Genomic DNA, 26,933 nt, shown 5'->3' with positions numbered 1-26,933 from the left:
GCGTTATCACTTCATTGACGTAGCGTGTAGCGGTAAGATTGCCATCAATAACAACCAGATCCGTCTTCATGTTTCGACAAATCCCACCCCAGACCATCACACTGCCAACATCGTGTGGTTCAATTTCCTACACGCCAGTCCTGGCCGCCGACAAATACGCACCCTGACATCTGCTTTGACGAGTTGGAACCTGCTCTCGTCGCTACACAGTACTCTGCGCCAGTTGCTCTGCAGCCATCGCTCGACATTCCTCGCCCACCTCATTCTCTGACGTCGGTGTTCACGCGTTAACGTCATGCCCTTGAAAGGTCGGTTGGCTCTCAAAGTGACGATGTCGTCTGGACATAGTCTTTCTGCTGATGGGATGACCAAGAGCATGTCGTCCCGATCTTTTCTGATGTTAATCGCGGCATGACCACTTTTGACAACTGAATGTGCCCATGCCAAAGAACATTTAAAACCAGATTTGCATACGGGTATTAATCCAAGGGTTATATGCCTTTTTTCCGAGCAATAAGAGCATTTTCACATTCAGCACGTGCATTTTGCGCATGTCTGTGATAGGAATGAATAGTGCGTGAGTTGGGTTTACCGCCGCTTTTAACAGTGTTCCAGTTATGTCACGGCGCGTCAGCTTAATGTGGGAGGAAAGCCCGAAGTGATGCAGGTCTTAGACGTTTACCACTTCGGTGAAACCCACGAGCACGGGTATGGTGCTGACAAACCTAGAAACATAATCGGGGCGAACCGGGATTCGAACCCACAATCACAGGTTTCAGGCGTGCCCAAGGGACGCAACTCTGCACAGCGAATTGCGGCGCTTTAGACGACTGGGCCACCCGTGCCCCCGATAGGAATGAATAAGATGGGTTCAGGCCATACGTTTTAATTGTTTATAGTTGGTTTGCTACATGAAAATCGACCAGTCTACAGTGACCAGGATTTCGCATGATCAGTCATTTGGGCATTTAATTTGTACGCTCTCACTCAATTCCATGATGGATGGTCTAGAAAGCGTTGTTAAGAAGTGACCAACCAACTGTCAACTTACGTCTTCCTGGTAAACCATCTGTTCGCTGAGGTGAGTTACCTCCTGTCTGTACCGATACTGCGGCTTCAACTGCGGCATGCGACGTGTCTGACGACGCCCTTCACAAGCCACGCCTACTGGCGTCTAAAATAATGACGTACAGATCAAGTATTGCACAACCCGGGATTGGCAGACACATGGATGCATGATATAATTAAATGTTTCCATTCGCATTTTTCAAACTGATGATGGAGGGAGGACAAATGTCTTATGAACACACGCAAATGAGGTAATATTCGTGCGGTCGACATCGGGTCATGTTTTGCCTTTGGTCAAAATCAGAATGGGTGGTTGGGTGTTCTGTTGTCTTTGTTGCAAGCTCAGGTCGATCGATCAGTTATCATAATCGTTTCCCTTTAGTTTCTTTTACGACACAACTTACCTGAAACACTGTAATGTCAGTGAGATAGCTCTTGTAGCCAGTGTAGTCATATATGTGATGAAAGCTGGATCCTGGTCCGGGGCCCGCCAAATTTTGGTAGCCGACGACTTCAGCCCTGACCGGGACTTGAGGAGAACCACCAGCTGTGTTCCAGTTGGGAACTGGAATAAATCATGATGAGGACATTCACTGACTCAGCAGCGAGGAGTAACCTTTGAGCCGAGACGACAAATGTCTCACATCATCGGTATTCGCTAGACCTTCATGTATCCACCGTGTGAATGTTTCTTGTACTGAACGTACTGGTGATCATAACACTACTATAGCCATTCCTTCTACTTCCATATGTGTAATGATTTGATGAACATGTCATTGGTAATTTTGTGTTGTCCTCGAGAGCCTTTGTTTTATCGATTCGACAAAAGAATAAAATCTGAACAAGGATTGGCATACAGTTTGCGCTTTTTGGGGGATTTGAGTTATCACACAACATCCGTCAAATAAGATCTAAGGGTTTCGACCCGTTGGCGAGGTGATGAGTGTCTTGTTTCCTTACACAGTGTAAATAAAATATTTTTTTTACAAAAGCACACTAGCATGTTAGTACACATGAACTTGCCAGAGAAATAGTAGTCGAGGGTGAAGTTGACGCCAAGGAATCCCCAGTACATGCACGACTGCCAGTGGTCACACTGAATGCCCCGGACAGTAGACTGACCCTTATATACCTGGAAGAAAGTAAGTTGAACAGTGTTACATGTGACGGCGTGTCAGTCTAATGTGTTAGGAGAGCTCAATGGGATGCTGGTCGTAGATGCATAAGGCTGTCGTGAAACCCACGAGAAGGGGTATTCATCTGACGGACCAAGGAATGATGGCGTTTCTAGGATATGAATTTATGGGATTCTGGCACAGACCAGGGAGGCAACTCTGCACAACGATTGGTCTAAGTTAGTATAATTATGTTTTCAATTCAGTCTATAAACACTGGTAATTCAAATGGGGGTGTAACGTTTGGGGGCTTGTGTACAAGTTTTGAGCTCACTGAGGGCAAATGCTCATAATCGATTCTGGTATCCGAGGGCCACAACTCTAGTGCCAGCTCACTCAGCCATCGAACCCCTTTCTTTTTAAACAGTCCTCAGTAACAGAAAATCAAAATGTCAACCCAACAAAAAAATAAGTCTAAAACATCTGTCGAAACACATTCCAGAGGGCGTAAATGGCAAAATAGCAATGAAAATTACATGATCACCCAACAAAACTGATAACACCAGGGAAAGCGAGTTGTGCGTTTAAGTGACAGTGAAAAAGGTGTGACATCGACGTAAGTGCTAACACCATGAAGTATAACTTGTGTTATTTATTAGAACAACATCTCTGAGTATGTATAGTGTATATGAATAATTTCATATAATATCAAAGCAGATGACACCAAGAAAATCAACTGGCATATGGAACCCGTGCGTCTTGATTCGTGTTGCATTGTTATCAAAATTCCTTCTTGTCCATATGCCAATTCTAATGGTTTGGAGGTGGGCAGCTCCTTTGCTGCACAAGTATAAGGTTCTGGGGACCTTGGTCCCACGGGGCAGGCTGATTGAGTTCTTCATTTACATAAGATACAGACCTCGCCGTATTTCTGGGCGAACTTGAGTACAGACGCTGTTGAGTATGTATGTGGCATTGACGACACTCCTGGCGCCCCTCCTACCAAAACATCCGCCATGTCTGTCGACTGGTTATACACGGTGCACTCTGAATCTATGATATCAGAAACACAACTGTTAAATCACGACCAAGAACTTGTAACTAAAAAGAGGGACTTGCTTTCTGTTTGGATGCCAATATGATGATCGACGCTCAGGGTATATGAAAATAAGTAATATTCCAGCTATATAATCCACGCCAATGGGTACTTTTATGATACACTGTCAACCAGGTCACCCAGTCTGATCATGCTACCAATTTAGTCATCTCTTCCAATAAGAATATGTTGCTGCGGTCCTATTCTAAAAAGCGTATTGAACAAGGACCAGCATTTGATCTCTTCATGAGTTGCTTGTGATATTTTTATGTCAAACGCGTGTATCTTTGAGGTTTTCAGAAAGTCGGTTTCTGATGTCATGAACATATTCAAGTCTGTGACATGGGCTGATCTTTCAACACTTGTGGTAGTACAGCTTAAAGTATGAACAAATGGATCTTTGAGAATTTGAGGAAGTCAATGAAAGTCATGAAAATGAGCAAGCCTGTGACATGATCAGATCTCTAAAGAGGTTTCAGATACACTTTTACGTTGCGTTGATGTTGTAATTAGTCAGCACTCAACGAACGCTAATATCATAATATAATTGATTTAAAGCTTTTAAACATAATTCGCATAATACACAACTGACGATGGGTATCTTATATATCTTAGCTTTGAAAATCAACACATTTGCTTTTTGTATCGATAATATTTCAAACACGATTGAGCCCAGTCTTCATTGAACCAGATTATTTTTGCACAATATTACTCAGCAACAAAATACATTTTATAAACAGTTGCAGAAATGAGTGATGTTAAATAAAAAACAGTTCTTTCAATTTTCGGCGGCATGAAAAAAAACTCTTTAAACTTTCTTTTGTCCCTCAGTTTAAACACATGAGATGAAAACTTGAAGGTCTGGAAATATGTAACGTACGTAAAGCGAAAATAAAGCGACATAACCCTTTCCATATCCAATATAAATCTTTGCATAAAGCAGTCGATTTTATCATAACCCCAGTCCTTATGTTTCTGTGTTTGTCAACACCATGCCCGTGCTCGTGGGATCCAACAAGGTTATATACCTCCCACTTCAAACTGACACGCTTTGATATAACTGCTGGGGCGGTCGGGTAGCCTAGTGGTGAAAGCGTTCGCTCGTCACGCTGAAGACCCGGGTTCGATTCCTGACATGGGTATGATGTGTGAGGCCCATTTCTGGTGTCTCCCGCCGTGACATTGCGGGAATATTGCTAAAAGCGGCGTAAAACCATACTCACTCACTATAACTGCTGTTTGATGTAGCATTAAATTAACCTCACTTACTAACTTTAAATATCACTAAAACTTTGCTGACAATGACAATAAAGACAGGATGATTGAATTCATTAAATCCCATTGATCCGATATTTCATGTTATCTCAACTTTAAGATATTTACGACTTGGACCATAAAGTCTTGACCGATATATCAAATTTGTTTTGGTTTTCGAACTTTCGAGATTTTGTTCACGATTTAACAATAACGATATATAACGAATTTCAAGAGAACACAGTTTCGCTGTCGATTAATTCAGTACTGGCGGCCTACGCACCCAAAATGTGGTAACTCTCGTTTGTGTTGATGTTAAGAATAACGATTTCGCTATTCCCATCTTGCGTGATCTTCAGAGACGATGCTCCGATGATGACCGATACATACTCATCGGCCGTCACCGTCATCGACTGGTCAATGATTGCGCCTTCGACATGGACTTCGTACTGCAAGGGCAGCATTGGTAGTCTTGGATCTGTATCATAAAGACGTGAAACAACGTTACACTACAACCAAAGGTGGTGCAACATCTTGTCTGTATTGATTCGGATAAGGCGAAGTCGGATAAGACGAACAGGCGGAAACGTAGAGTTGTAATGAATGTTGTAGATGTGAGTAATGTCCTTCGTAACATGTAGGGGGCACAAGTGGCCCAGTCGTCTAAGGAACCGCGATTAGCTGTGCAGAGTTGCGTCCCTTGTGCACGCCAAATGCCAAAAGCTATGATTGTGGGTTTAATGTTTGGTATATCCGCGCAACGGTTGCAGTATGGTAAAGGAAACAATGTAGCTATTTTAACAACAAGTATATTTATTACTTATTCTATACTGAGATCTGAAGGAAAATGATAATCTTGGTATTTACCCAAGGTATAATATTTTCTGATAGCGAAAGTCCGGAGAACACAATGTACCATGGTCATTGTTAGACACTACATGAGGGAATGCGTTTAGTGCAGCTTTCACTACATTCCTCGACCTTCGTCGCTGATATAAACTACTCAAAACAACATAAATAACACTAACATATGGAAGTATGTGTGCTGCAATACCCACCCACTAGCCAGATCACAATATGAACAAATCGGGTGAACTTTAGCTCCAGACCGCCTGCGTGGTCTAATGGTAGAGCGTCCGCCCGGGGAGCGGAAGGTTCGATGGTACTTGTTGTTACCCTGTCTGGCGCTCGGCATTAAGCGGCTAAAACAAGGACTGGTCGGTTCGGAGTCAGTATACTGTGTCTGAGTGGGGTATTCGTGTTAAACTGCGGCATGGTATCTCAGTGTGCTAGCACTACAAATCGGCATCAGTCCGGACTAGTACAAGCAGCCACACACACATACACGTGCATGCACGTCGCTATATAAGTGCAGTAATCTTGGACGCGACGTTAAATTTCACCTCACCTTTAGCTCCTTTTGAGTAGTGTATTTGCTTATATGTCACTGGATATGCATAGGTTGGGTATCTCCTTCAACTACATCGATAGCAGTGTCAGTTATGACCTTTCTGTTTTGAAGCAATAGGTCGGGTAGATTTTAAGTTATCATGGTTTATTGTTTATAACGAAAAGGGTGTGTTGCCGATATTTACAGAAATTGCTTTTGTTAACCATCATTTTGAAAGTGTGTCTACCTCTCTAGCCAACATAAAGTTATGTTCAAGTGTATATACATTGAAGAAAATATACACTACTGAGAGTACTGTTGATACGATACTCACCGTCTGGGCCGACAGTCGCGTGTGGATTTGTCGCACACATTGGAATCGGGAGTTGTTGCCCTTGCACGTGAACCCCAAATAACACAACACAAGCCAAGACGAGAGCCTGAAATAGGTAACGGCTAAGACATACATACATACATACATACATACATACATACATACATACATACATACATACATACATACATACATACATACATACATACATACATACATACATACATACATACATACATACATACATACATACATGTTCTGAGTAGATAAAAGATTAGAATTGAGCATCACGGTAGATGGATTGACACACTTAGCGGGTTGAAAGACGTTCAGTGGGGAGGATTGACAAACACACGTACAGGTAGATTGACTGACAAAGAGAAAGTAAGAAGGAAAGATGGGTTGACAGGCATTTGGATAGAGAAAGGAATGAATCACAGACAGAAAGAAGCTCTGAAAGAGGTTGAAGGGTGACAGGAAGACATGTAGAAGGACTGACAGAACGAACCTAGGAAGGAAATAAAAGTACTGACAGAATGAACCTAAGAAGGAAATAAAAGGACTGACAGAACGATCCTAAGAAGGAAATAAAAGGACTGACAGAACGATCCTAAGAAGGAAATAAAAGGACTGACAGAACGAACCTAAGAAGGAAATAAAAGGATTGACAGAACGAACCTAAGAAGGAAAAAAAAGGACTGACAGAACAATCCTAAGAAGGAAATAAAAGGACTGACAGAACGAACCTAAGAAGGAAATAAAAGGACTGACAGAACGATCCGAAGAAGGAAATAAAAGGACTGACGGAACGAACCTAAGAAGGAAAGATGGACTAACAGACATATGAGCAGAAGGACTGACAGGTGTATGGGATAAAGGCCTATCGGACATATAACAGAGTGAACCATAGACAGAAAACATTCTGAAAGAATTAGAAGGGTGACAGATTGACAAGTAAACGGATGACATACAGACAGGCACAAGGAATGACACATCGACCTGAACGGCACAGGTCACAAATCAGGTGAAGATAGGCAGCGTCGGTCGGGGAGAGTCCTTGGTTGGATGATCGCGTTTCGGCAGCTTGGCTCCTGGGAGTTTCTAGGGCTTCGGTCCTGCCTCACACGGAAGCACATGTAACACATGTGGCGTCCCCTTGGGCAAGTCACTTTGCTCGAAATGTGCCTCTGTTCACCTAGCAGTGAATGGGTACCCGGTAGGATGAGATGGCAATGTGTTTGTTAACCTTCTAGCGCCTAAGAGGAAGCTTGGGTTGTATACTCCCCAGGGAGCAGAGACTGATTCTTGAGTGCACACTGATCCAGTAAACGGGGTAATAATAGCGCTTTGAGCATGCCACTGAGTGGGGTGGAAATATGCGCAATATAAATATATTACTATTATTATTATTATTATTATTATCATCATCATCATCATCATCATCATCATCATCATCATCATCATCATCATCATTATTATTATTATTATTATTATTATTATTATTATTATTATATATGAAGAAGCACTGAAAGAAGAAGTTGGATGACAGACATAGGGGTGGGATGACGACAGACAGACAGTAGAGGGATGACAGACACACAGGTAAAATGTCTGACCCACGTCTGATATCTACAATGGATAGCTCAAGTAAACAATACGAGTGACACAGTCAATACAATTGCCCTGCATACTGTATCAAACGTGAAATGGTCAAAAATGAGAACATGCATAACGGCTTCATTTTAAAAGAAACACATGCCACAATAATTAACCCAACGTCTGTGTCTGATAATAACAATCTTTTTTTTTCAAAGAAGAAGATAGTATGAAAGCAAGTGTACCTGTAGGATTTGCATGCTGACTGGTGTTGACTACGTGAAGGCCGGTGAGACATATATGCTGACAGATAACAACCATTTCGATACAGGACAAGCCCTATCTACTGATATGGTGTTGTGGCAACATTAATGAGATATTGACTAGTTTCCTGTACCAACTGTCACTGACACACATGTGATGAATAACGAACAGTCAGCTCTTCAGAATAGTAAATAATGTTAGGGCGACGTCGTAGGTTCGTAAAGGGGTTTTTTTTATCTGGAGTAAAATATTTTTTATTTGCTAAATGGAGGTGAAATACGTTTCAGTTTACGTCTCTAATAGTGTCTTTGCTTTTATGTTAGCACGCCTTAATCTAATTAACATACATGATGTACATGATGTCAATTAATGGTTCTTCATCCGACATGTGGGGACACGGGTGGCCCAGTCGTCTAAGGCGCTGCGATTCGCTTTGCAGAGTTGCGTCCCTTGGCGCGCCAGAAACCTATGATTGTGAGTTCGAATCCGATAGAATCGGGTTCGCCCCGATTATGTTTCTAGGTTTGTCAGCACCATACCCGTGCTCGTGGGTTTCGCCGAAGTGTTAAAAGTCTGAGGCCTGCATTACTTCGCGCCCTCCTCCCACATTAAGCTGACACGCCGTGATATAACTGGAATACTGTTAAAAACGGCGTTTAACCCAACTCACTTACTCATCCGACATGTTCGATAGCAACTGTCACTGACACACATGTAATGAATATCAAAATCTGTTATATGCACGACCATGTGTATCTTATGCTGGTAATGGTAACTAGTGTATATACAGGTTTGTGGCACGGAATTATATTGTGAAGATAAGGGCCCATTGAGATCTTCCTAAATTTAAGAAAATATTTTGCTGAAAATTATAGTGAAAATAATTCGTATGAATCGGAATTGTTATTTGTTTGTTTATCAACAATTCAGCGTTTCGGAAGTTTGTTTAATGTTAAAATGTTAACAGTTTTGTTATTTCAGTAAGATATCAATCACTAGAACACTCGTTTCCTTCGTTTAAGACTATGTGACCTTAAAAAAGTATACATGATTCTTTAAGTCTCAAGCATTGACCCAATCCAGTTTTATCAAATGCCTAGACCTGCACAAGTCTCTAAGGAAATAAATATTACTTTATATCAAAAATTTTCGCTATGGTGTCGTTTCTATGTGACGTCATTCAGACCATGCGTCCTAATATGATTCGAATGACGTCAACAATGCCGTCCGGATGACGTAAACAATACACTGGCGCGCAAGTGCGCAAGGGACATTTGTACTAGCGCCCATACGATATTTATTAACTCGATTATATCTAACCCTGTTCGTAATAAATGATATGAACATACCCGATATCTCAAAACAACATTGAAAATATTCCTTTTTCACATTTGAGTCCGTATCCTGCCTCATCTTTAACTGGGCATATATTCATTAACTAACGGGATCGGGTGGACAGGCTCGCTGACTTGGTTGATGCATGTCATCGTATCCCAATTGCGTGGATCGATGCTCATGATGTCAATCACTGGGTTGTCTGGTCCAGACTCGATTATTTACAGAGCGCCGTCATATAGCTGAAATATTGCTCAGTGCGGCTTTAAACACAAAAAACATCGAGTTAAAAAAAGTAAATCAGTGGCCGTGAACAACCGACACAATCACTTGTTACTTATTCATCCACACAATCAACTGATCGATGGAGAAATCATTAAATCATTCACAGTAGTAACTAATAGTAGCTAAAGTGTAGGTGAGTCACGAAGCAGGCAGACTCGCTTCCCCACCTGGTTACAATATGTGAAGCCCATTTCTGGTGTCACACCAGGGTTTTAAATAATGATAAAAGCAGCATATGAACATGGTCATTCGTCGGTTTTTTTGTTCTCTCATTCGTTCTGTCGTTCTTTCACGCGTTTGTTCGTTCACCCATCCAACTATTCACCAACTCAATCACTCACATATGCAGATACACACAAAGCCGCATATTCAATCAATCATTCAATCTACCATTCACCTACACACTCACTCAATCACTCATCTCACCAGCATTTCTTTCAATCATTCTCTCAACGATCCAGCCAGTCACTCAACCGTTCTTCGCGCATTCACCACCCAGATACTGACTGACTCGTTCAAATCAACTCAGCACTGAATAGCGTGATCTGATAACCCCGAATCAGATAGGCCTGCAGCTTGTGCAAAATGTGGTAGTATTATCACCGCCGGTATGGTCCCTTCTACACAATGCTTGTTATCACGGGACAACACACCTCTAATCAGGTGGACATTGTCCCATCTGCCACCGACTGAGACCCTCCCTCCACTCTCATAATGAAGGTAAGAAGCTTACAAATACCTTTAAACATGCATTGACGGTCTGTTTACATTCGTAATATAACCACAATGTTTATATAATGAAGAATGATCCATGTATGTTCTAATAGAGATAGACACAGTACACACGGCAAGACTGTACTGTCTGTTTGCCGTTATTGTAGCTGCCGTAACGTTATTATCACACCATATATGCTGAACACAAACTGTAATATCATTGAAACAAAAGTTTCGCGATGGGCGATTTACTGGTATAGTCACTGGAATTAAAGTAGACGTTCATTTAGATCCCTTGTTGTATAATTGTAAGTTACTAAGTTTCTAAAAGTCTTGATTGTGAGACAAACATAGCCAGCCTAACCAAAAGTGTCCTTTGTTATCAAAGGTCCTTATTTAGGATTTATATCGACGAAATATTATGAAATGGCTAACATGTAAAGTGGCAGCGCGAATGTACATTCAGGGTGTGCATCGTGATATGAACATGACTCATTTAAACCATTACGTTATTATTGAAACAGTACACGTACAATGATATGTCCTGAAAGCGTATTGATAACAAACACACCTATGTTGATATAGTACATGCTCCATACCTATGTTGATATAATACCCAATGCACACCTATGTTGATATAAAACATATTGCATACCTATGTTGATATAAGACATATTGCATACCTCTGTAAATATGATACATATTGCATACCTATATTGATATAATACACATTGCATACCTATGGTGATATAATATCTATTGCACACCTATGTTGATATAAAATATATTGCAGACCTATGATGATATAACACATATTGCATAATACCTATATTGGTATAATACACATTGCATAACTATGTAGAAATAACACATATTGCATACCTATGATGCCATAATACATATTACACACGTATGTTAATATAATATCCATTGCATATCTGTGTTAATTTAATACAAATTGCATACCTATGTTGATAGGATACATATTGCACACCTATGTTGATATAATACATATTGCATCCCTATGTTGATAGAAAACATATTGCATATTCATGTTGATTTATACATGTTGCATACCTATGTTGATACATTACCTGTTACACACCTATGTCGATGTAATATCCATTGCATATCTGTGTTTATTTAATACATATTACATACATGTGATGCTATAATACATATTACATACCTATGTTGATATAATATCCATTGCATATCTGTGTTGATTTAATGCATATTGCATACCTTTGTTGATTTAGTACATATTGCATACATATGTTGATATAATTCATATAACACACCTATGTTGATATAATATCCATTCCATATCTGAATTGATATAATGCATATTGCATACCTATGTTGATTTTATACATATTGCATACATATGTTGATATAATTCATATTGCATACCTATGTTGATATAATACACATGACATACGTTTGGTGATATGCTATATATTTCTTATTCATCATGCATGTGATATCATGTTATTTTCGTTGATTATGTTTGTGGTTGCAATCTGCTCGATGCGTTGTTTCAGGCTGTGATCGGGGCGCTGCTGGTGCTGCTTGTGGTTCGGGCACAAGGAGATGGAGTGCAGTACCCAAGTCCTATGTGCTCAACAGATCCACAAGCCACTGTCGGACCAAACGGTGAGTGAATCACTGAGTACTGAAACAGTGGGTCAGTCGAATGGTTATGAAATATTTTGAAGAGGGGCTAAAATAATGTGTTTCTTTAAATATATCAACCTTTTTTTCGTGCTCAAAGACTTCTGATCAGGGTAACAGCGTTCAAATGTAAGCGACACGCCCTTTTCTAAGAAATCTCTGCCGAAAGCACTCCTTTGTACCACTGCGACAATATCATATATGATATATCTATGAATCACTATCAAATAGTGGGGCGGTCGGGTAACCTAGTGGTTAAAGCGTTCTCTCGTCACGCTCAAGACTCGGGTTCCATTCCCGACATGGGTACAATGTGTGAAGCCAATTTCTGGTGTCCCCCGCCGTCATTTGCGGGAATATTGCTAAAAGCGGTGTAAAACCATACTCATTCGCTATCCAATAGTGATGACACTAGAAGTTCAGATGGAGTTCATTATTGTGACTCGATCATATGTTCCCGTCTTTGTTCAGATGAACATTTGGCTGCCCATGGCATCTGTTTGTGAAGCGAGGGCAGGATACGCTCACCTTTTCGCGAAGACCTGGTATACATCGCTGCTTATAATTTTACTAAACTAATTTAAGGGATTTGATTGTCATATGATGAATTGTAAGAGTTACTTTAACAAATATTTTGACAACAGGAAGACGTTTCTTTCTTTTCATTGAGGACCAGGTGTTATTTTGAGCAAGTACTAGTCTGGGTTCTGGGGCGGTCGGGTAGCCTTGTGGTTAAAGCGTTCGCCTGTCACGCTGAAGACCCAGGTTCGATTCCCGACATGGGTACAATGTGTGAAGCCCATTTCTGGTGTCTCCCGCCGTGATATTGCTGGAATATTTCTAAAAGCGGCGTAAAACCAAACTCACTCACTATAGTTTGATGTGGTGAACATTTCGTCCCACGTCAAACTGACATCCGTAAAATAACAAATACTGTTCAAGGCGGCGTTGAACCAAACTCACTCACACACTTTAAAGCCAAATTATTCACACCCCCACCCACCGCTCATCCACTCACTCGCCCACTCACGCATTACGGTACTCAATCACTCACTCTGCTCCAGATCCGAGGCTTCCTCAGGTGATGCCCCCCGAATACCAAGTCCATATTGAAGGCGCCATCATTGACAAGTTTAGTACTGTGGTGGCAGATGAATACGTCTCCACTTCGGAAGGTGTGTCCGCGATGACTCTCACCCAGGGGGACAACATTGAATCCATTATCCTCAACTACAACACGAACGAGAGCTACCATATCATAAGTAAGTCCACGTCTTCTGGGTGAGTAAATTGGTGTAGTGTTTTACATTGCACTTCAGGGGCGGCCGGGTAGCCAAGTGGTTAAGGCTTTTGCTCGTCACGCTGAAGACCCGGGTTCGATTCCCGACATGGGTACAGCGTGTGAAGCCCATTTCTGGTGTCCCCCGCCGTGATATTGTTGGAATATTATTAAAAGCGGCGTAAAACCATACTCACACACACACACACACACTGCATTTTAACATTGTGATTATGTAGGAAGGCGTTACCTCCAATGGAATCTGAAAAAAGAGCATGGCCGAAGTATTGTCTCTCCTGTTCAACCATATATCGACGTGCAACCACGTACAAATATAAAGTTAGCGCCTATTGGGTCGCTATACATCACAACTGGGTATCTATATCGCAAGAACTGTCAATCGTCACTGACTGGTGGTCGACATGCAGTGTGAATTCGAAGCTTGTTGTATTCTGAACCTGTTACCATCTTTTCCCAGCTAATTATGTCCTTTGCATTTACGACTATCCACGTTATGTTATATGTTTCTCAAGTACATGCTCCGTCAAAAACAATACGTAATAAAATAAACACAAAATAATCTTGTCAGTACTATTATAAGACATGCTCGGAAATGCTACACCCTTTGGATCTTTACCCCAAGAGTGAATTTGGAACAGTTCTTACAGTACACCTACTCATAACCTCACTGCATCGTTATTGCACGAGTGCAACGGTTCCTATGTGCGTGTTGAGACTTAGAACAGATGTCAAATGCGGGATAAGAAAGCAGTGGGCATGTTTTGATAGTTCCATAGCTGGATGATATATATTGAGGCGGACGTATGGGCAGATATAGAATATCCTTTGAGCGGGACAGTAGATTAGAACCTGTGGGAACTGAGAAATAAACACAATATACAGACGGCCCTATGGTCCTCCATTTACTGCGACAGATGGCGTGTGTACGGTATACAACCAGTCGATGGATCCGGATGACGTTTTTCTTGGGGGTTCATCAGGGAAGTCGGCCATGCCTCATGGCTATTCCACAGGATCTGTCCTCAGGTTCGCACAGAGGTATGGTGAGGTAGGTATAAACATCTTCAGGGTACATTCTTAAAATTGTACCTGAATAAAATCCAATGAATAAGACATTCGTCACACATTAAGTATTTTGACTGTGAAAAACGAAGTTATTGACGGCTAAACCTCGTAAAGTTTATCCCACTCATATCCTAACATGAGCCGTTGAAATTATTAAACCTGTAATTACACGAAACCGAGTTGCAGGGCGGGTGTCGGGGATCATCGTAACACTAAAATGTCAATCTGTTGTCGGTCCCAAAAGACCGACTTCCTTCTGGACGTCCGCGCGTAACGTCACGTCTACACGATAAGCATACATGTCTGCTTCACCTGCAAATGCACGCCCTCCCGTCATACATGTTGTCACAGACTTCATTGGACAACAAAACATCCCCATACTCCATTGGCCTGGTTGTTTCGCCAGGTCTGTCGACCATCTACCATGGGTGGGATAAAGTGAAACGTCGTTTACGCGGCTTCCAAACAAAACAGTGACGTTGGTCAAGCTCTGACAAATCTTTGTCCAGATGTGAAATGGTATTCCACAAGCCTTCCTCAACAATCTTGTGTCGTCACTAAGGCGCCGTCATCAACTTTGTGTCACTGCTAATGGTGATCGTACCCGAAACTTGTGAACTGACAAATGACCCTTTTTCAGCCCGTGATGACGTGTACAGAGGGCATGTGTTGACGCTGTCATGGTCAATTCATCTTTCAAGGGCATCAATATCTTGTTCTGTTGCAAAATCGTTCTGTTTCCGTTTATTCATTATTTCCCACGATTGTCAGTGATGCACATGAGCCTTTTCCCCGCGAGAATATTTTTATCCAAATTGTGATAAATATGTTTCTGGATTCCGGATTCATGATTAATTCTCGAAATTATCTTGCAGTTTTTTTATGACAAAAATGATGGTACGATGATATTGTTGATAGAGAAGAGAGGCATGTGTCAGCTAACATTGTGTTACCAAAATGGTATCCTTCAACATATTCCTCCAGCATGAAAGATGGCCGTTGTCTGACATCATGCAGCTAAGACCAGCGTTAAGTCCCATACAAACTCATAACTTAGTATTCAAGGTAAGTGGGGACGAGGAGAGCCAAGTTGTCCACGTCGCCGCAATTCGCTGTGCAGAGTTGTCTACCTCAGTTTTACCCACTTCATGGCAACGAATCCCGGATTCGTCTTATTATCATCGTTTTGTTGACACTATACATATTCTTGTCTTTTAACCACAGTGGTGAGCGCCTTCGACTGTTCAACTTACTCACTCACTCTTCCAGGTATATAAAGGTCAGTCTACTGTACGGGGCATTCAGTGTGACCACTGGCAGTCGTGCATGTACTGGGGATACCTCGGTGTCAACTTCACCCTCGACTACTATTTCTCTGGTTAGTACACGTGCATTTACTTTAGGATACAGTAGCTAATCTATGTATTTGCCAAGCGGAATGAATACGGCGTACCAGCGTACGTTTACATGGGTACGGCACGCATCATCACCTTCGGTGATTGCGTCCCTTGGGCACGCCAGAAACCTATGGTTGTGGGTTCGAATCCCGGTTCGTCCCGATTATGTTTCTAGGTTTGTCAGCACCATACCCGTGCTCGTGGGTTTCACCGAAGTGGTAAACGTCTGAGACCGGCATCACTTCGCGCCCTCCTCCCACATTAAGCTGACACGCCGTGATATAAATGGAATACTGTTAAAAACGGCGTAAAACCCAACTCACTCACTCACTCTTGTCTATTAACTCAGTAACGCAGTATTCACTAGAAGGGGTCGTTAAAACTAAGAAACTGACTGACTGACTGACAGTATTCACCTCACGAAGGAGCAAGAGATAACTCTGAAACGTCGTGACAAAAAATAAAAGAAGTTGCTTTCCTTAAAAGGTGTCATGTATTCATGTTCTTCCAACGTCTGAATGCCTATCAAAGACTGCTTTTAATTAAACTAGCAGACAAAAAGACGTTGGAGGCACTGTAATCCAGTTTGCTGGGACGTTCCATTAGTACAAGCTTAACACACCTTTACCTCGTGAACATTACTTTGAGATATTTATAATCATTTATTCCAGTTACGAACTGGACCACGTCGGACAATTCTCCTCAGATTCCGATCAGGGCTGAAATCGTCGGCTACCAGAACTTGCTTGGTCCCGGTATAGGCTCAAGCTTCCATCACATTTATGACTATACTGGCTACAGGAGTGAAATTAACGACGAATCTAAGTTAGAAGTAAGCGTCCGTTTTGTTTGAAGGACTAAATGTTTGAGGCTTTCAAATTTTGATGCGGATAGCCAATTTGTGAAAACTTTCGCTCGTTATTTGGAAGTCCTGGTTCGATTCTCCACATAGGTTCATCTTCTGATGTTCCCGCCGTGATATCGTTGGATTATTGCTAACAATGGCTTAAAACTTGACAAAGTTTCTAACCCGTTTTGCTGATATTCTTAATTTGCGACGTAAGGGGCATCAATCTTTCGTCTGGGGAAATGGCGATTTATTTATTTGTTTAGTCATTACACTCGTTTACATAACAGTAACAATACTTTGTGTACCCTTCTGACAAGTGTAAATAGCATTGTTTGTTTATAGCTGGGAGTTGTGCCAATTTACACTTGTCAGAGGGGTACACAAAGTACGCGATCTAGACTACCAGTTGTCGGACTTTCATTTTAGTGGCTGAGTGGGTTAGATCGCTTACTTTGTGTGCTGGCGATAAGGTGCCTCACTTTGGCAGTGTGGGTGTGCATCCCGGATGGGACTCAACCCAAGAAAGTAGTAGAATCTATACTTTACTAGGACAGTGTTATCCCAAATATAACATTTGTTACATGTGGTGACGGGTTAATTTTGTTGACTGCAGTGTACCGTGCTGTGTTGTAGACACCCAAAGGAATTGCTTGCATGGGACGTAAACAGACACGCGATATGCCCCAACTTCAGGCCCAGTACCAGTACAGAGAGGAGATCACATCCATCTTGGATAACACAGTCACGCAAGCAGATGCAAGTATTTGTACCAACATTTATGGACTACGTGTATGCAGCGGTCATTATCAATGATGGTTTCGCGGTTAATACTATCTTTTTTTTCCAACCTTAATTCACAGTTGTGCCAATTGGGTCCATTCACTGGTGAAAACAGAACAGGCTTTCCTGCTTTTCTAAACGAACAACAGCGCTCTTGTTATAACAAGGGTTAAAAAGTGCAAATTCAGGATCAAGTAAATACTACAAAACTGCGGGCCCCAAACCGATAAAGACAAACATGATGTTTATATTGCCACAGGTGTATTACGATTACAACTACCAGCTGGTCCGGTTCGATTCCCGCCCCGGCCCAGTATACCCTTACTACAGCACCGACGCTACCATTGAGATCCATGACTACAACACGGGTAAGAAAATGGGGGGCTCTGTGACATAGGACGATGCATGGATGGATAGGGAATGTTGGAATATATGCATGGGTGACCTGCATGAACGACTTGGTGATGTGGGAAGATATGCATGGATGACTTGGTGATGTGGGAAGATATGCATGAATGACTTGGTGATGTGGGAAGATATGCATGAATGACTTGGTGATGTGGGAAGATATACATGAATGACATGGTGATGTGGGAAGATATGCATGGATGACTTTGCGATGTGGGAAGATATGCATGGATGACTTTGCGATTGGGAAGATATGCATGGGAGACTAAGTGATTTGGGAAGATATTGCATGAATGACTTGGTGATGTGGGATGATATGCATGAATGACTTGTTATGAGGGAAGATATGCATGGATGACTTGTTGATGTGGGAGATATGCATTGATGGATAGGTGTTGTGAGATGATATGCATGAATGACTTGGTAATGTGGGAAGATATGCATGAATGACTTGGTGATGTGGGAAGATATGCATGGATGACTTGGTGATGTGGGAAGATATGCATGAATGTCTTGGTGATGGGAAGATATGCATGGGTGACTTGGTGATGTGGGACGGTATGCATAGATGCCTTGGTAATGGAAATATATGTATTGATGAATAGGTGATGTGGAACGGTATGCACGGGAGACTAAGTGATGGGCAGATATGCACGGATGTCTTGGTGATGTGGGAAGATATGCATGAATGCCTTGGTGATGGGAAGATATGCATGGATGATTTGGTGATGTGGGAAGATATGCATGAATGACTTGGTTATGTGAGACGGTATGCATGGATAACTTGATGACATGGGTCGATATGCATTTATGGATCGGTGTTATGAGTCGATACACATTAATGGATATGCCATGTGGGTCTTTGTGCATGGATGGCTTGGTAATGTGTGTCGATATGCATGGATGTATATGTAATGCGGGATTATATGCGTGGGTGGATATATCATGTGGGACGGTATGCATGGATGGCTTGGCTATGTGTGTCGATATGCAGGGATGCATATGTAATGTGGGACGATATGCATGGGTGCATATGTTATGTGGGACGATATGCATGGATGGATATGTTATATGGTACAATATGAATGGATGGCGATGTGATGTAGATTCTGAAAGTGATAATGGGATTGTCTGGGTACATCCATGAATTCATCATGAAGGGATTACGTCAGAGAGCGGAGTGAATATTATACATTAATTTCACAAACAGGGAAGACAGAGGGGAGAGGGATACGTCCCTCGTCTCTCTGGATACGTCTCTCCCCTCTCCGGATACGACTCTCCCCTCTCTGGATGCGTCCCTCCCATACTCTGGATACGTCCCTCCCTTTCTCTGGATACGTCCCTCCCTCTCTGGATACGTCCCTCCCCCTCTCTGGATACGTCCCTCCCTTTCTCTGGATACGTCCCTCCCCTCTCCTGAAACGTCTCTCCCCCTCTCTGGATACGTTCAACACCTCTCTAGATATGTCCCTTCCCTTCTCTGGATACGTCCCTCGCCTTCTCCGCATACGTCCCTCCCCTATCTAGATTCGTCCCTTCCCTTCTCTGGATACGTCCCTCCCCTCTCTAGATACGTCCCTCCCCTTCTCTGAATACAGCTCTCCCCGCTCTGGATACGTGTCTCCCCTATCTAGATACGTCCCTTCTCTGGATAAGTCCCTCTCTCTGGATACGTTACACCCCTCTCTAGATAACCCCCCCCCCCCCCCCCCCCCCAACTCTGGATTCGTCCCTACTCTAGAAACGTCTCTTCCCCTCTCTGGATACGTCCCTCCCCTTCTCTGGGTACGTCCCCCCCCCCCCCCTTCTCTGGATGTGTCCCTCCCCTTCTCTGGATACGTTCATTCCCTCTCTAGATACGTCCCTTCCCTTCTCTGGATACGTCCCTCGCCTTCTCCTCATACGTCCCTCCCCTATCTAGATTCGTCCCTTCCCTTCTCTGGATACGTTACTCCCCTCTCTAGATACGTCCCTCCCCTTCTATGGATGCGTCCCTCCCCTTCTCTGGATACAGCTCTCCCCGCTCTGGATACGTCTCTCCCCTATCTAGATACGTCCCTTCTCTGGATACGTCCCTCCCATTCTCTGGATACGTACCTCCCCTCTCTAGATACGCCCCTCCCCTTCTCTGGATACTGTCCCTCCCCTTTTCTAGACACGTCCCTTCCCTTCTCTAGATACGGCCCTTCCCTCTCTAGATACGTCCCTCCCCTTCTCTGGATACGTCCCTCCCCTTCTCTAGATACGTCCCTCCCCTTCTCTGGATACTGTCCCTCCCCTTTTCTAGATACGTCCCTTCCCTTCTCTGGATACGTCCCTTCTCTAGATACGTCCTCCCCATTTTGGAAACGTACCTCCCCTTCTCTGGAAACGTACTTCCCCATTCTAGATACGTCCCTCCCCTTCTCTGGATACGTCGCTCCCCTTCTCTGGATACGTCCCTCCCCTCTCTAGATACGTCCCTCCCCTTCTCTGGATACGTCGCTCCCCTTCTCTGGATACGACCCTCCCCTCTCTAGATACATACCTCCCCCTCTCTGGATACGTCCCTCCCTTTCTCTGGATACGTCACTCCCCTCTCCTGAAACGTCTCTCCCCTTCTCTGGATACGTCCCTCCCCTATCTAGATACTTCCTCCCCTTCTCTGGAAACGCATATGAAAAATATCTGGTGTTCTCTGGATACGACCCTCCCCTCTCTAGATACGTCCCTCCCCTTCTCTGGATACGACCCTCCCCTCTCTAGATACATACCTCCCCCTCTCTGGATACGTCCCTCCCTTTCTCTGGATACCTTCCTCCCCGCTCTAGATACGTCCCTCCCCTTCTCTGGATACTGTCCCTCCCCTTTTCTAGATACGTCCCTTCCCTTCTCTGGATACGTCCCTCCAATTCTCTGGATACGACCCTCCCCTCTCTAGATACGTCCCTCCCCTTCTCTGGATACTGTCCCTTCCCTTTTCTAGATACGTCCCTTCCCTTCTCTGGATACGTCCCTCCAATTCTCTGGATACGACCCTCCCCTCTCTAGATACGTCTCTCCCCTTCTCTGGATACGTCGCTCCCCTTCTCTGGATACGACCCTCCCCTCTCTAGATACATACCTCCCCTTCTCTGGATACGACCCTCCCCTCTCTAGATACATACCTCCCCCTCTCTGGATACGTCCCTCCCTTTCTCTGGATACGTCCCTCCCCTCTCCTGAAACGTCTCTCCCCCTCTCTGGATACGTCCCTCCCCTATCTAGATACTTCCTCCCCTTCTCTGGATACGTCCCTCCCCTTCTCTGGATACGTCGCTCCCCTTCTCTGGATACGACCCTCCCCTCTCTAGATACGTCCCTCCCCTTCTCTGGATACGTCGCTCCCCCTCTCTGGATACGTCCCTCCCTTTCTCTGGATACGTCCCTCCCCTCTCCTGAAACGTCTCTCCCCCTCTCTGGATACGTCTCTCCCCCTCTCTGGATACGTCCCTCCCCTATCTAGATACTTCCTCCCCTTCTCTGGAAACGCATATGAAAAATATCTGGTGTTCTTCAGGTGTGGCCTACGTCATTGACAGGACGTTCCTCAACTGCAGTATCGTGCCCATAGAGAACACCACATGGGACGCCACGCGTAACCTGACCTCGGTGCCGATCAATCTCAGGAAGCCAGAGCAGCTCTTCTATCTGAATCCCTCCTATTCTTATTCAGGGCAGGTAGGTGCATGGTGGTCATTACACATCCTTGTGAGTTCATTTAGAATTGACTGCAATATGTTTGCGTGTCTGGAAGTATAAAGGTAAAACATCTCATCTGGAATTATCACCATTTGATGGATGATTTCCCAATCTGGTTTACCCCAGGAACACTCCTGATGGTAGGATTGAGAGGCATTGGTCAGATTGGCCAAGTTTCTTCAAAATGGGTTTATAGTTATGTATCAGAGTAGATCGTTTATGACTCGATAAATAAAAAAAACACATTGAAATCAATTCCTTTGAATAAATACCAGAGTGAGGCACTTAATCACCAGCACACAAAGTCAGCGATTAGGTGCCTCAATCTGGCAGTGTGGGTTCGAATCCCAGATGGGACTCAACCTGAATAAAACAAACGTACGAGAATCTGTACTTTGCAAAGAAAGTGTTATCCCAAATATAACATTTGTTACATTTGACCATTTTCTAAATTGCATTGTGTGTTCTTAATCTTTATGTTACTCTGTCTGCTTCAAGGACATGTGGAGTATCACAGGTCTCCATCCTTTACAAATATTTGCAAAGTTCCCGTATTATACTACCAGATATTACAGGCACATAGTAATTATTGATAGCCATGTATTTTGTTATCATGTTATTTCTTTTATGCATGGAAATAGCAATGTGTGAGACATATACTTCAATTGTTGTGGTGCCTCAAGTCGTCAATGAAAAACTAATATAAATGTATTAGTAAGTTTACAAATCGATTCCTGACATTGTCAAACATACATTTACACATGCCGTTCGTCAGGTTTCGACAAGATGTCACTGGAAAACATGGTGATAAAAACAGATAATAGCACAAGAAATACTGTTGTGAGAATGTGATACTGTCAGTAGGAATAATGTGAGAACGAGTTTGTTTGTTTGTTGTTTAACGCCGCACTCAGCAATATTCCAGCTGTATGACGGCGGTCTGTAAATAATCGAGTCTGGACCAGTGGTGGACAGTACAAGACCTCTTATCAGCCACATATCAACTTGTAATGATTCTTAACACTATTAAATACGTTGTTATTGTCAACCGTGGGGTCCTAGTCGTCTTAGGTGGCGCAATGTGCTGTGCAGAGTTGCGCCCCTTAGATGTATCTTGTGTTAGAATCCCGGTTATTTCTTTAAACATTATTTTGGCTTTTTTCGTCAGTAAATATATTTAATTTGTTTACACATTAAGCCATAATTACTCAACCCTGATCTTTCACGGCAGGCTTTATCCCCGTTTCATGGGAAACTTGAAATTTACTCTTCATTGTGTTTGTCCTCTGTCTCATGGATTGCTTAATCTGGTTTTTGGCATGCATTCCACTCAGTGATAATATGGTCGAGCTCTCATACACGATGAATTGGTAAGCATCCACTCTGATCCAGCAGCATTTCGTAGCTGTAAATCTCAATTCCGATTTTGTTTACTGAATGCCAGAACGCTATGAATGTTGAATGAATGACCCATTGGTGTTCCGGGGTATTACAATAGGTCCCCAACAACCTTTGTAAGAGGAAACTAAGATGCACCCGGTGATCCGACCTGATTGCGTGTTAATAATATCAATCACTGGTCTATATGGGTCAGAGTCGATTATTTACAGGCCGCGATCACCCCCTTTAATGGTTTCAGGTTTATCAGCTCTGTAACGATGATCGTGAGTTTCACTCAAACGGTAAGACCTGCATCACAACGGAGCTTTCCCCGGCATCAAACTGACAAGCCGTGATATGATGAAATATTTTTCAAGGCGGCTTTATCCCAAACTCCCTCACTGTAGAATAAGGGTAACGCTATTTTTCAGGGCATTATCATTTGAAAAAGCCAGAAGTCTTCCAGTTGAAAAGACCGAGGGGTTCTGCAAATGGTAATGCCCTGAAAAGTAGCGTTACCGTTATTATAGCTAAAATGGATAGAAACAACAATAAACAACAATATCGGTTTTGAAACATATACTGCAATCAACACGAATGTCACTTTACAAATATGGTAACGTCAGAGAACAAACCAGATGACGTCACTATTGAACATGACGTCACCTATTCCTATCCTATGTCATCACCTAACAACGGGCGTGATAATGGCCCGTCGTCGAGCAATATGAGGGCATTATCAAGTTACAGTGTCCCGCTCATTTTTGATAACATACGGGCGGTTTAATGATAATTCTATCCATTTTAGCTATAATAAACTGTAATGTACTCGTCTACCTTTACAGAGAACAGTCAGGGGCATTGACTGCGATGTATACTCAGCCATCAGAACGGATTACCCAGAAAGAATGGGGTCAAATGTATCTTTTGAAGTCTACTTCATGAGCGTAAGTTGACTTAATCGAGATAAAGTGAGAGTAAGTTTAATGTTTTTGTGTGTAATTGAAATATTTTTTTAGAAAATCTGTTGTTATAATTGATTATCTCCACTTAACCATCACTCATTCCTGCAACAGTTTATAAATAGAAATTTATGGATGGGGGATTTTCGTTAAATGAATGACATGATCCCTACCGTGTTTGAAACGTTGAAAATTCGTGCCGAAAAAAGAAAAGTTTAGATTTTCAAAGATAAGATGTCAAAGATACCCATCAGCAGTATCGTTAAAATTTATTTTTTCAATTTTTAAAAGTTTAAGATCAAATTGTATTTTAAAAAATAAAACCATGTAGAAATTATAAAGGAAGATGCCGATTACGCGCAAGTAAAGTTCATTCGTGGATATAATATCGAAAACTCTATTTTCAAATGAACATCAAACATATGCTATAATCAACTGAGAGGACGTATTGTTCCTTCTGCTCCCAAGATTATTACGTTTTACAGCCAATGTGACTTTCATTTCCCTTATCATCCGAAACTGGTTCCCACGGGAGATATTGAGAGAATGATATTGTATTCCAAAAGATGGAGATATGTTTTTATTTTTTATAATTACTGATTGGCTGCCTGATATACCTTAAGCACCTGATTTGTTGATTTGTTGAAGCGGTTAACTAACTTTTCAGGCATTAAGTTCAAAATCTTCATTTAAGTATAACAAGACATGTTGAAGTTTGAAGATTTGCTGAATTGCATAAGAACATTTGACATCATCAAAACTGTTGTAAAGTTGATAATCATTGACATATCACACTATAAGGCTTTCAGATTTCATTAATTTTTGGACATTTTTTCACAAAATATAAACCTAAAAAACGCCTCATGTTAATGATATTTTCAAGTTGATTGCCTATGATTTATCACGAAATGCTTCTAGCTTTACATGTGACCTACGAATGTGACCTGATCAGTTCATGATTGTATTTGTGTATTTTTCTAGGATTACTGGACGAGTTCCAATGACATAGGAAGCGACAGTGACAGCCCAGACACGCCTGTTCGGCTTGAAATAAGTGAACCTTTGGTGAGAGTAACTTTAGTGTTAGTGAGTGAGTTGGGGGTTAACGCCGCTTTAAACAGTATTCCAGTTATATCACGGCGTGTCATCTTCATGTGAGAGGAAAACCCGAAGTGGCGCAGGTCTTAGACGTTTACCACTTCGGTGAAGCCCACGAGCACGGGTGTGGTGCTGACAAACCTAGAAACATAATCAGGGCGAATCAGGATTCGAACCCACAATCATAGGTTTCTGGCGTACCCAAGGGACGCAACTCTGCACAGCGAATCGCAGCGCCTTAGACGACTGGGCCCCCGTGCCCCTCTTGTAGTAGTAGTAGTAGTAGTAGTAGTAGTAGAAGTGGTAGTAGTAGTAGTAGTAGTAGTAGTAGTAGTAGTAGTAGTAGTAAGAGCAGTTGAAGAGGTACCAAGCAGTAGAAGCAGCAGTAGAGTAGCAGCAAGAGTAGTAACAGCATTAGCAGCAACAGTAGCAGAAGCGGAAGCAGTAGTAGTAGTAGTAGTCGCTGTACTTGCAGGCGCAGTAGTAGTAGTAGTAGTAGCAGACGCCGTAGCAGAAGAAGTAGCAGTAGTAGTAGCAGAAGTAATAGTAGTAGCAGAGGCGGTAGTAGTAGCAATAATATTAGAAGCAGCAGCAGTAGCGGTAGCAATAGCAGTAGTAGTAGCAACCCTATGGAAGGTGGTAACACGATTCTTCTTTTCAGAGTGGCTTGGGATACATATACGATTTCTACGACTTCGACCAGGAAACTCCTAATGTGCTCAACGCCTTTGGGATCACGCCCTGTTTCACAGATGAGCAACAGACTGATTTTCAGATAACGTTCCCAGGTAATTTGACTCTGCTGCTGCTGCAGCTATATCGTGACGAAAGGTGATACAGAAACAAAGGCATGTTTTTTTTAAAGAAGGATTTGACAGAACTACAAACTATAAATATATGCCAATCCGTTTATTTTATCAGTGAAGAAAACAGTACTATTATAACAGGCGCTTGGATTCCGTTTACAAGATCCTTTGAAAAAAAGTCTCTGGTGACTCGGATGTAGGTAGAGAGACAGTATGAATCATTGTCCCTTTTCTCGATGACTACAAACAACTTTCTTCATTGGTTTTCTTAATTTTCAAGGAGAATAGTATTTAAAGATAGTTTTGAAATCCATTTTCCTATATAAACTGACGCCCAAAAGAAACTTTACCAGAGTTTGAAATCATTCTTGCTCAAAAACAACAAAACATACAAGCATGAAGTAAAGTGTATTGAGAAGATCAATATATCAACATAATCAACACTGAAAATGACAATCATACCGCGACCGAGAATGACGTCAGACCCCCCTAAAGTTGGGTGTGGTACAAAACTCGAGCTTTCAGTATCATGTACAATAGGCAGAGTACATAAACAATCGCTCACGTTCAATAACAAGTCATTAGTAGCGTGTGTGACCCTTAAATGCCTCAATACACGCAAAACTCTTCGACGCACAGAAAAAGTCAGTCGTCTGATGAGGTCACGTGGGATTTGACGCCATTTTTCTTGGAGGGCCAAGATCAGTTCTTGCCGATTGGCTGGACAGTGTGGTCGTTGTCGAACACGAAGATCCATCAAGTCCCAGAGGTGTTCTATGGGGTACATGTCGGGTGAGCGTGCAGGCCACGAAAGGACGTTGACGTTGTTGGCTGCGAGGAAGTTAGTGACAGTTCTGGCTGTATGGGCTCCAGCGTTGTCATGCTGATAAATGACACCACGTGGCTGCTGTTGGAGAAATGGTAGGACAACTGGACGAAGAATGTTATCCATGTAACGCTGAGCTGTCAAGTTTCCGTCAAGGATGACCAGCGGTGTCCTCTCCTGCCTACAGATCCCTCCCTCCACCATATGGTACGA

General features: G+C 42.6%; 2 protein-coding genes across 2 annotated transcripts in view; one reads left to right on the top strand and one right to left on the bottom strand.

Annotated features, from left to right (window-relative positions):
* LOC139478496 (uncharacterized) overlaps nucleotides 1-8,802 on the bottom strand; it is a 39,997-nt gene extending 31,195 nt beyond the window's left edge. The window contains exons 1-7 of the mRNA XM_071260987.1: nucleotides 8,792-8,802; nucleotides 6,258-6,379; nucleotides 4,817-5,011; nucleotides 3,103-3,236; nucleotides 2,092-2,200; nucleotides 1,473-1,633; nucleotides 1,052-1,174 (exon numbers count right to left, since the gene is read on the bottom strand). Of these exons, the coding sequence (XP_071117088.1) occupies nucleotides 1,052-1,174; nucleotides 1,473-1,633; nucleotides 2,092-2,200; nucleotides 3,103-3,236; nucleotides 4,817-5,011; nucleotides 6,258-6,379; nucleotides 8,792-8,802 (855 nt within the window). The remainder of the gene's footprint in view (nucleotides 1-1,051; nucleotides 1,175-1,472; nucleotides 1,634-2,091; nucleotides 2,201-3,102; nucleotides 3,237-4,816; nucleotides 5,012-6,257; nucleotides 6,380-8,791) is intronic.
* Nucleotides 8,803-10,377: 1,575 nt separating this feature from the next.
* The window catches only part of LOC139479246 (uncharacterized), a 30,357-nt gene continuing 13,801 nt past the window's right edge, over nucleotides 10,378-26,933 (top strand). Inside the window, exons 1-12 of the mRNA XM_071262103.1 lie at nucleotides 10,378-10,457; nucleotides 11,996-12,107; nucleotides 13,190-13,387; nucleotides 14,340-14,473; nucleotides 15,760-15,868; nucleotides 16,559-16,719; nucleotides 17,371-17,493; nucleotides 17,777-17,885; nucleotides 21,467-21,627; nucleotides 23,874-23,975; nucleotides 24,972-25,055; nucleotides 25,750-25,876. Coding sequence (XP_071118204.1) covers nucleotides 10,452-10,457; nucleotides 11,996-12,107; nucleotides 13,190-13,387; nucleotides 14,340-14,473; nucleotides 15,760-15,868; nucleotides 16,559-16,719; nucleotides 17,371-17,493; nucleotides 17,777-17,885; nucleotides 21,467-21,627; nucleotides 23,874-23,975; nucleotides 24,972-25,055; nucleotides 25,750-25,876 — 1,426 coding nt within the window. The 5' untranslated portion in view covers nucleotides 10,378-10,451. The remainder of the gene's footprint in view (nucleotides 10,458-11,995; nucleotides 12,108-13,189; nucleotides 13,388-14,339; nucleotides 14,474-15,759; nucleotides 15,869-16,558; nucleotides 16,720-17,370; nucleotides 17,494-17,776; nucleotides 17,886-21,466; nucleotides 21,628-23,873; nucleotides 23,976-24,971; nucleotides 25,056-25,749; nucleotides 25,877-26,933) is intronic.

Source organism: Haliotis cracherodii, unplaced genomic scaffold (assembly GCF_022045235.1).
Source record: "Haliotis cracherodii isolate W230 unplaced genomic scaffold, xgHalCrac1.p SCAF_4, whole genome shotgun sequence".
Lineage (NCBI taxonomy): Eukaryota > Metazoa > Mollusca > Gastropoda > Lepetellida > Haliotidae > Haliotis > Haliotis cracherodii.
Note: the sequence above shows the minus strand (reverse complement) of the source record. Positions and strands in the feature narration are given on the sequence as shown.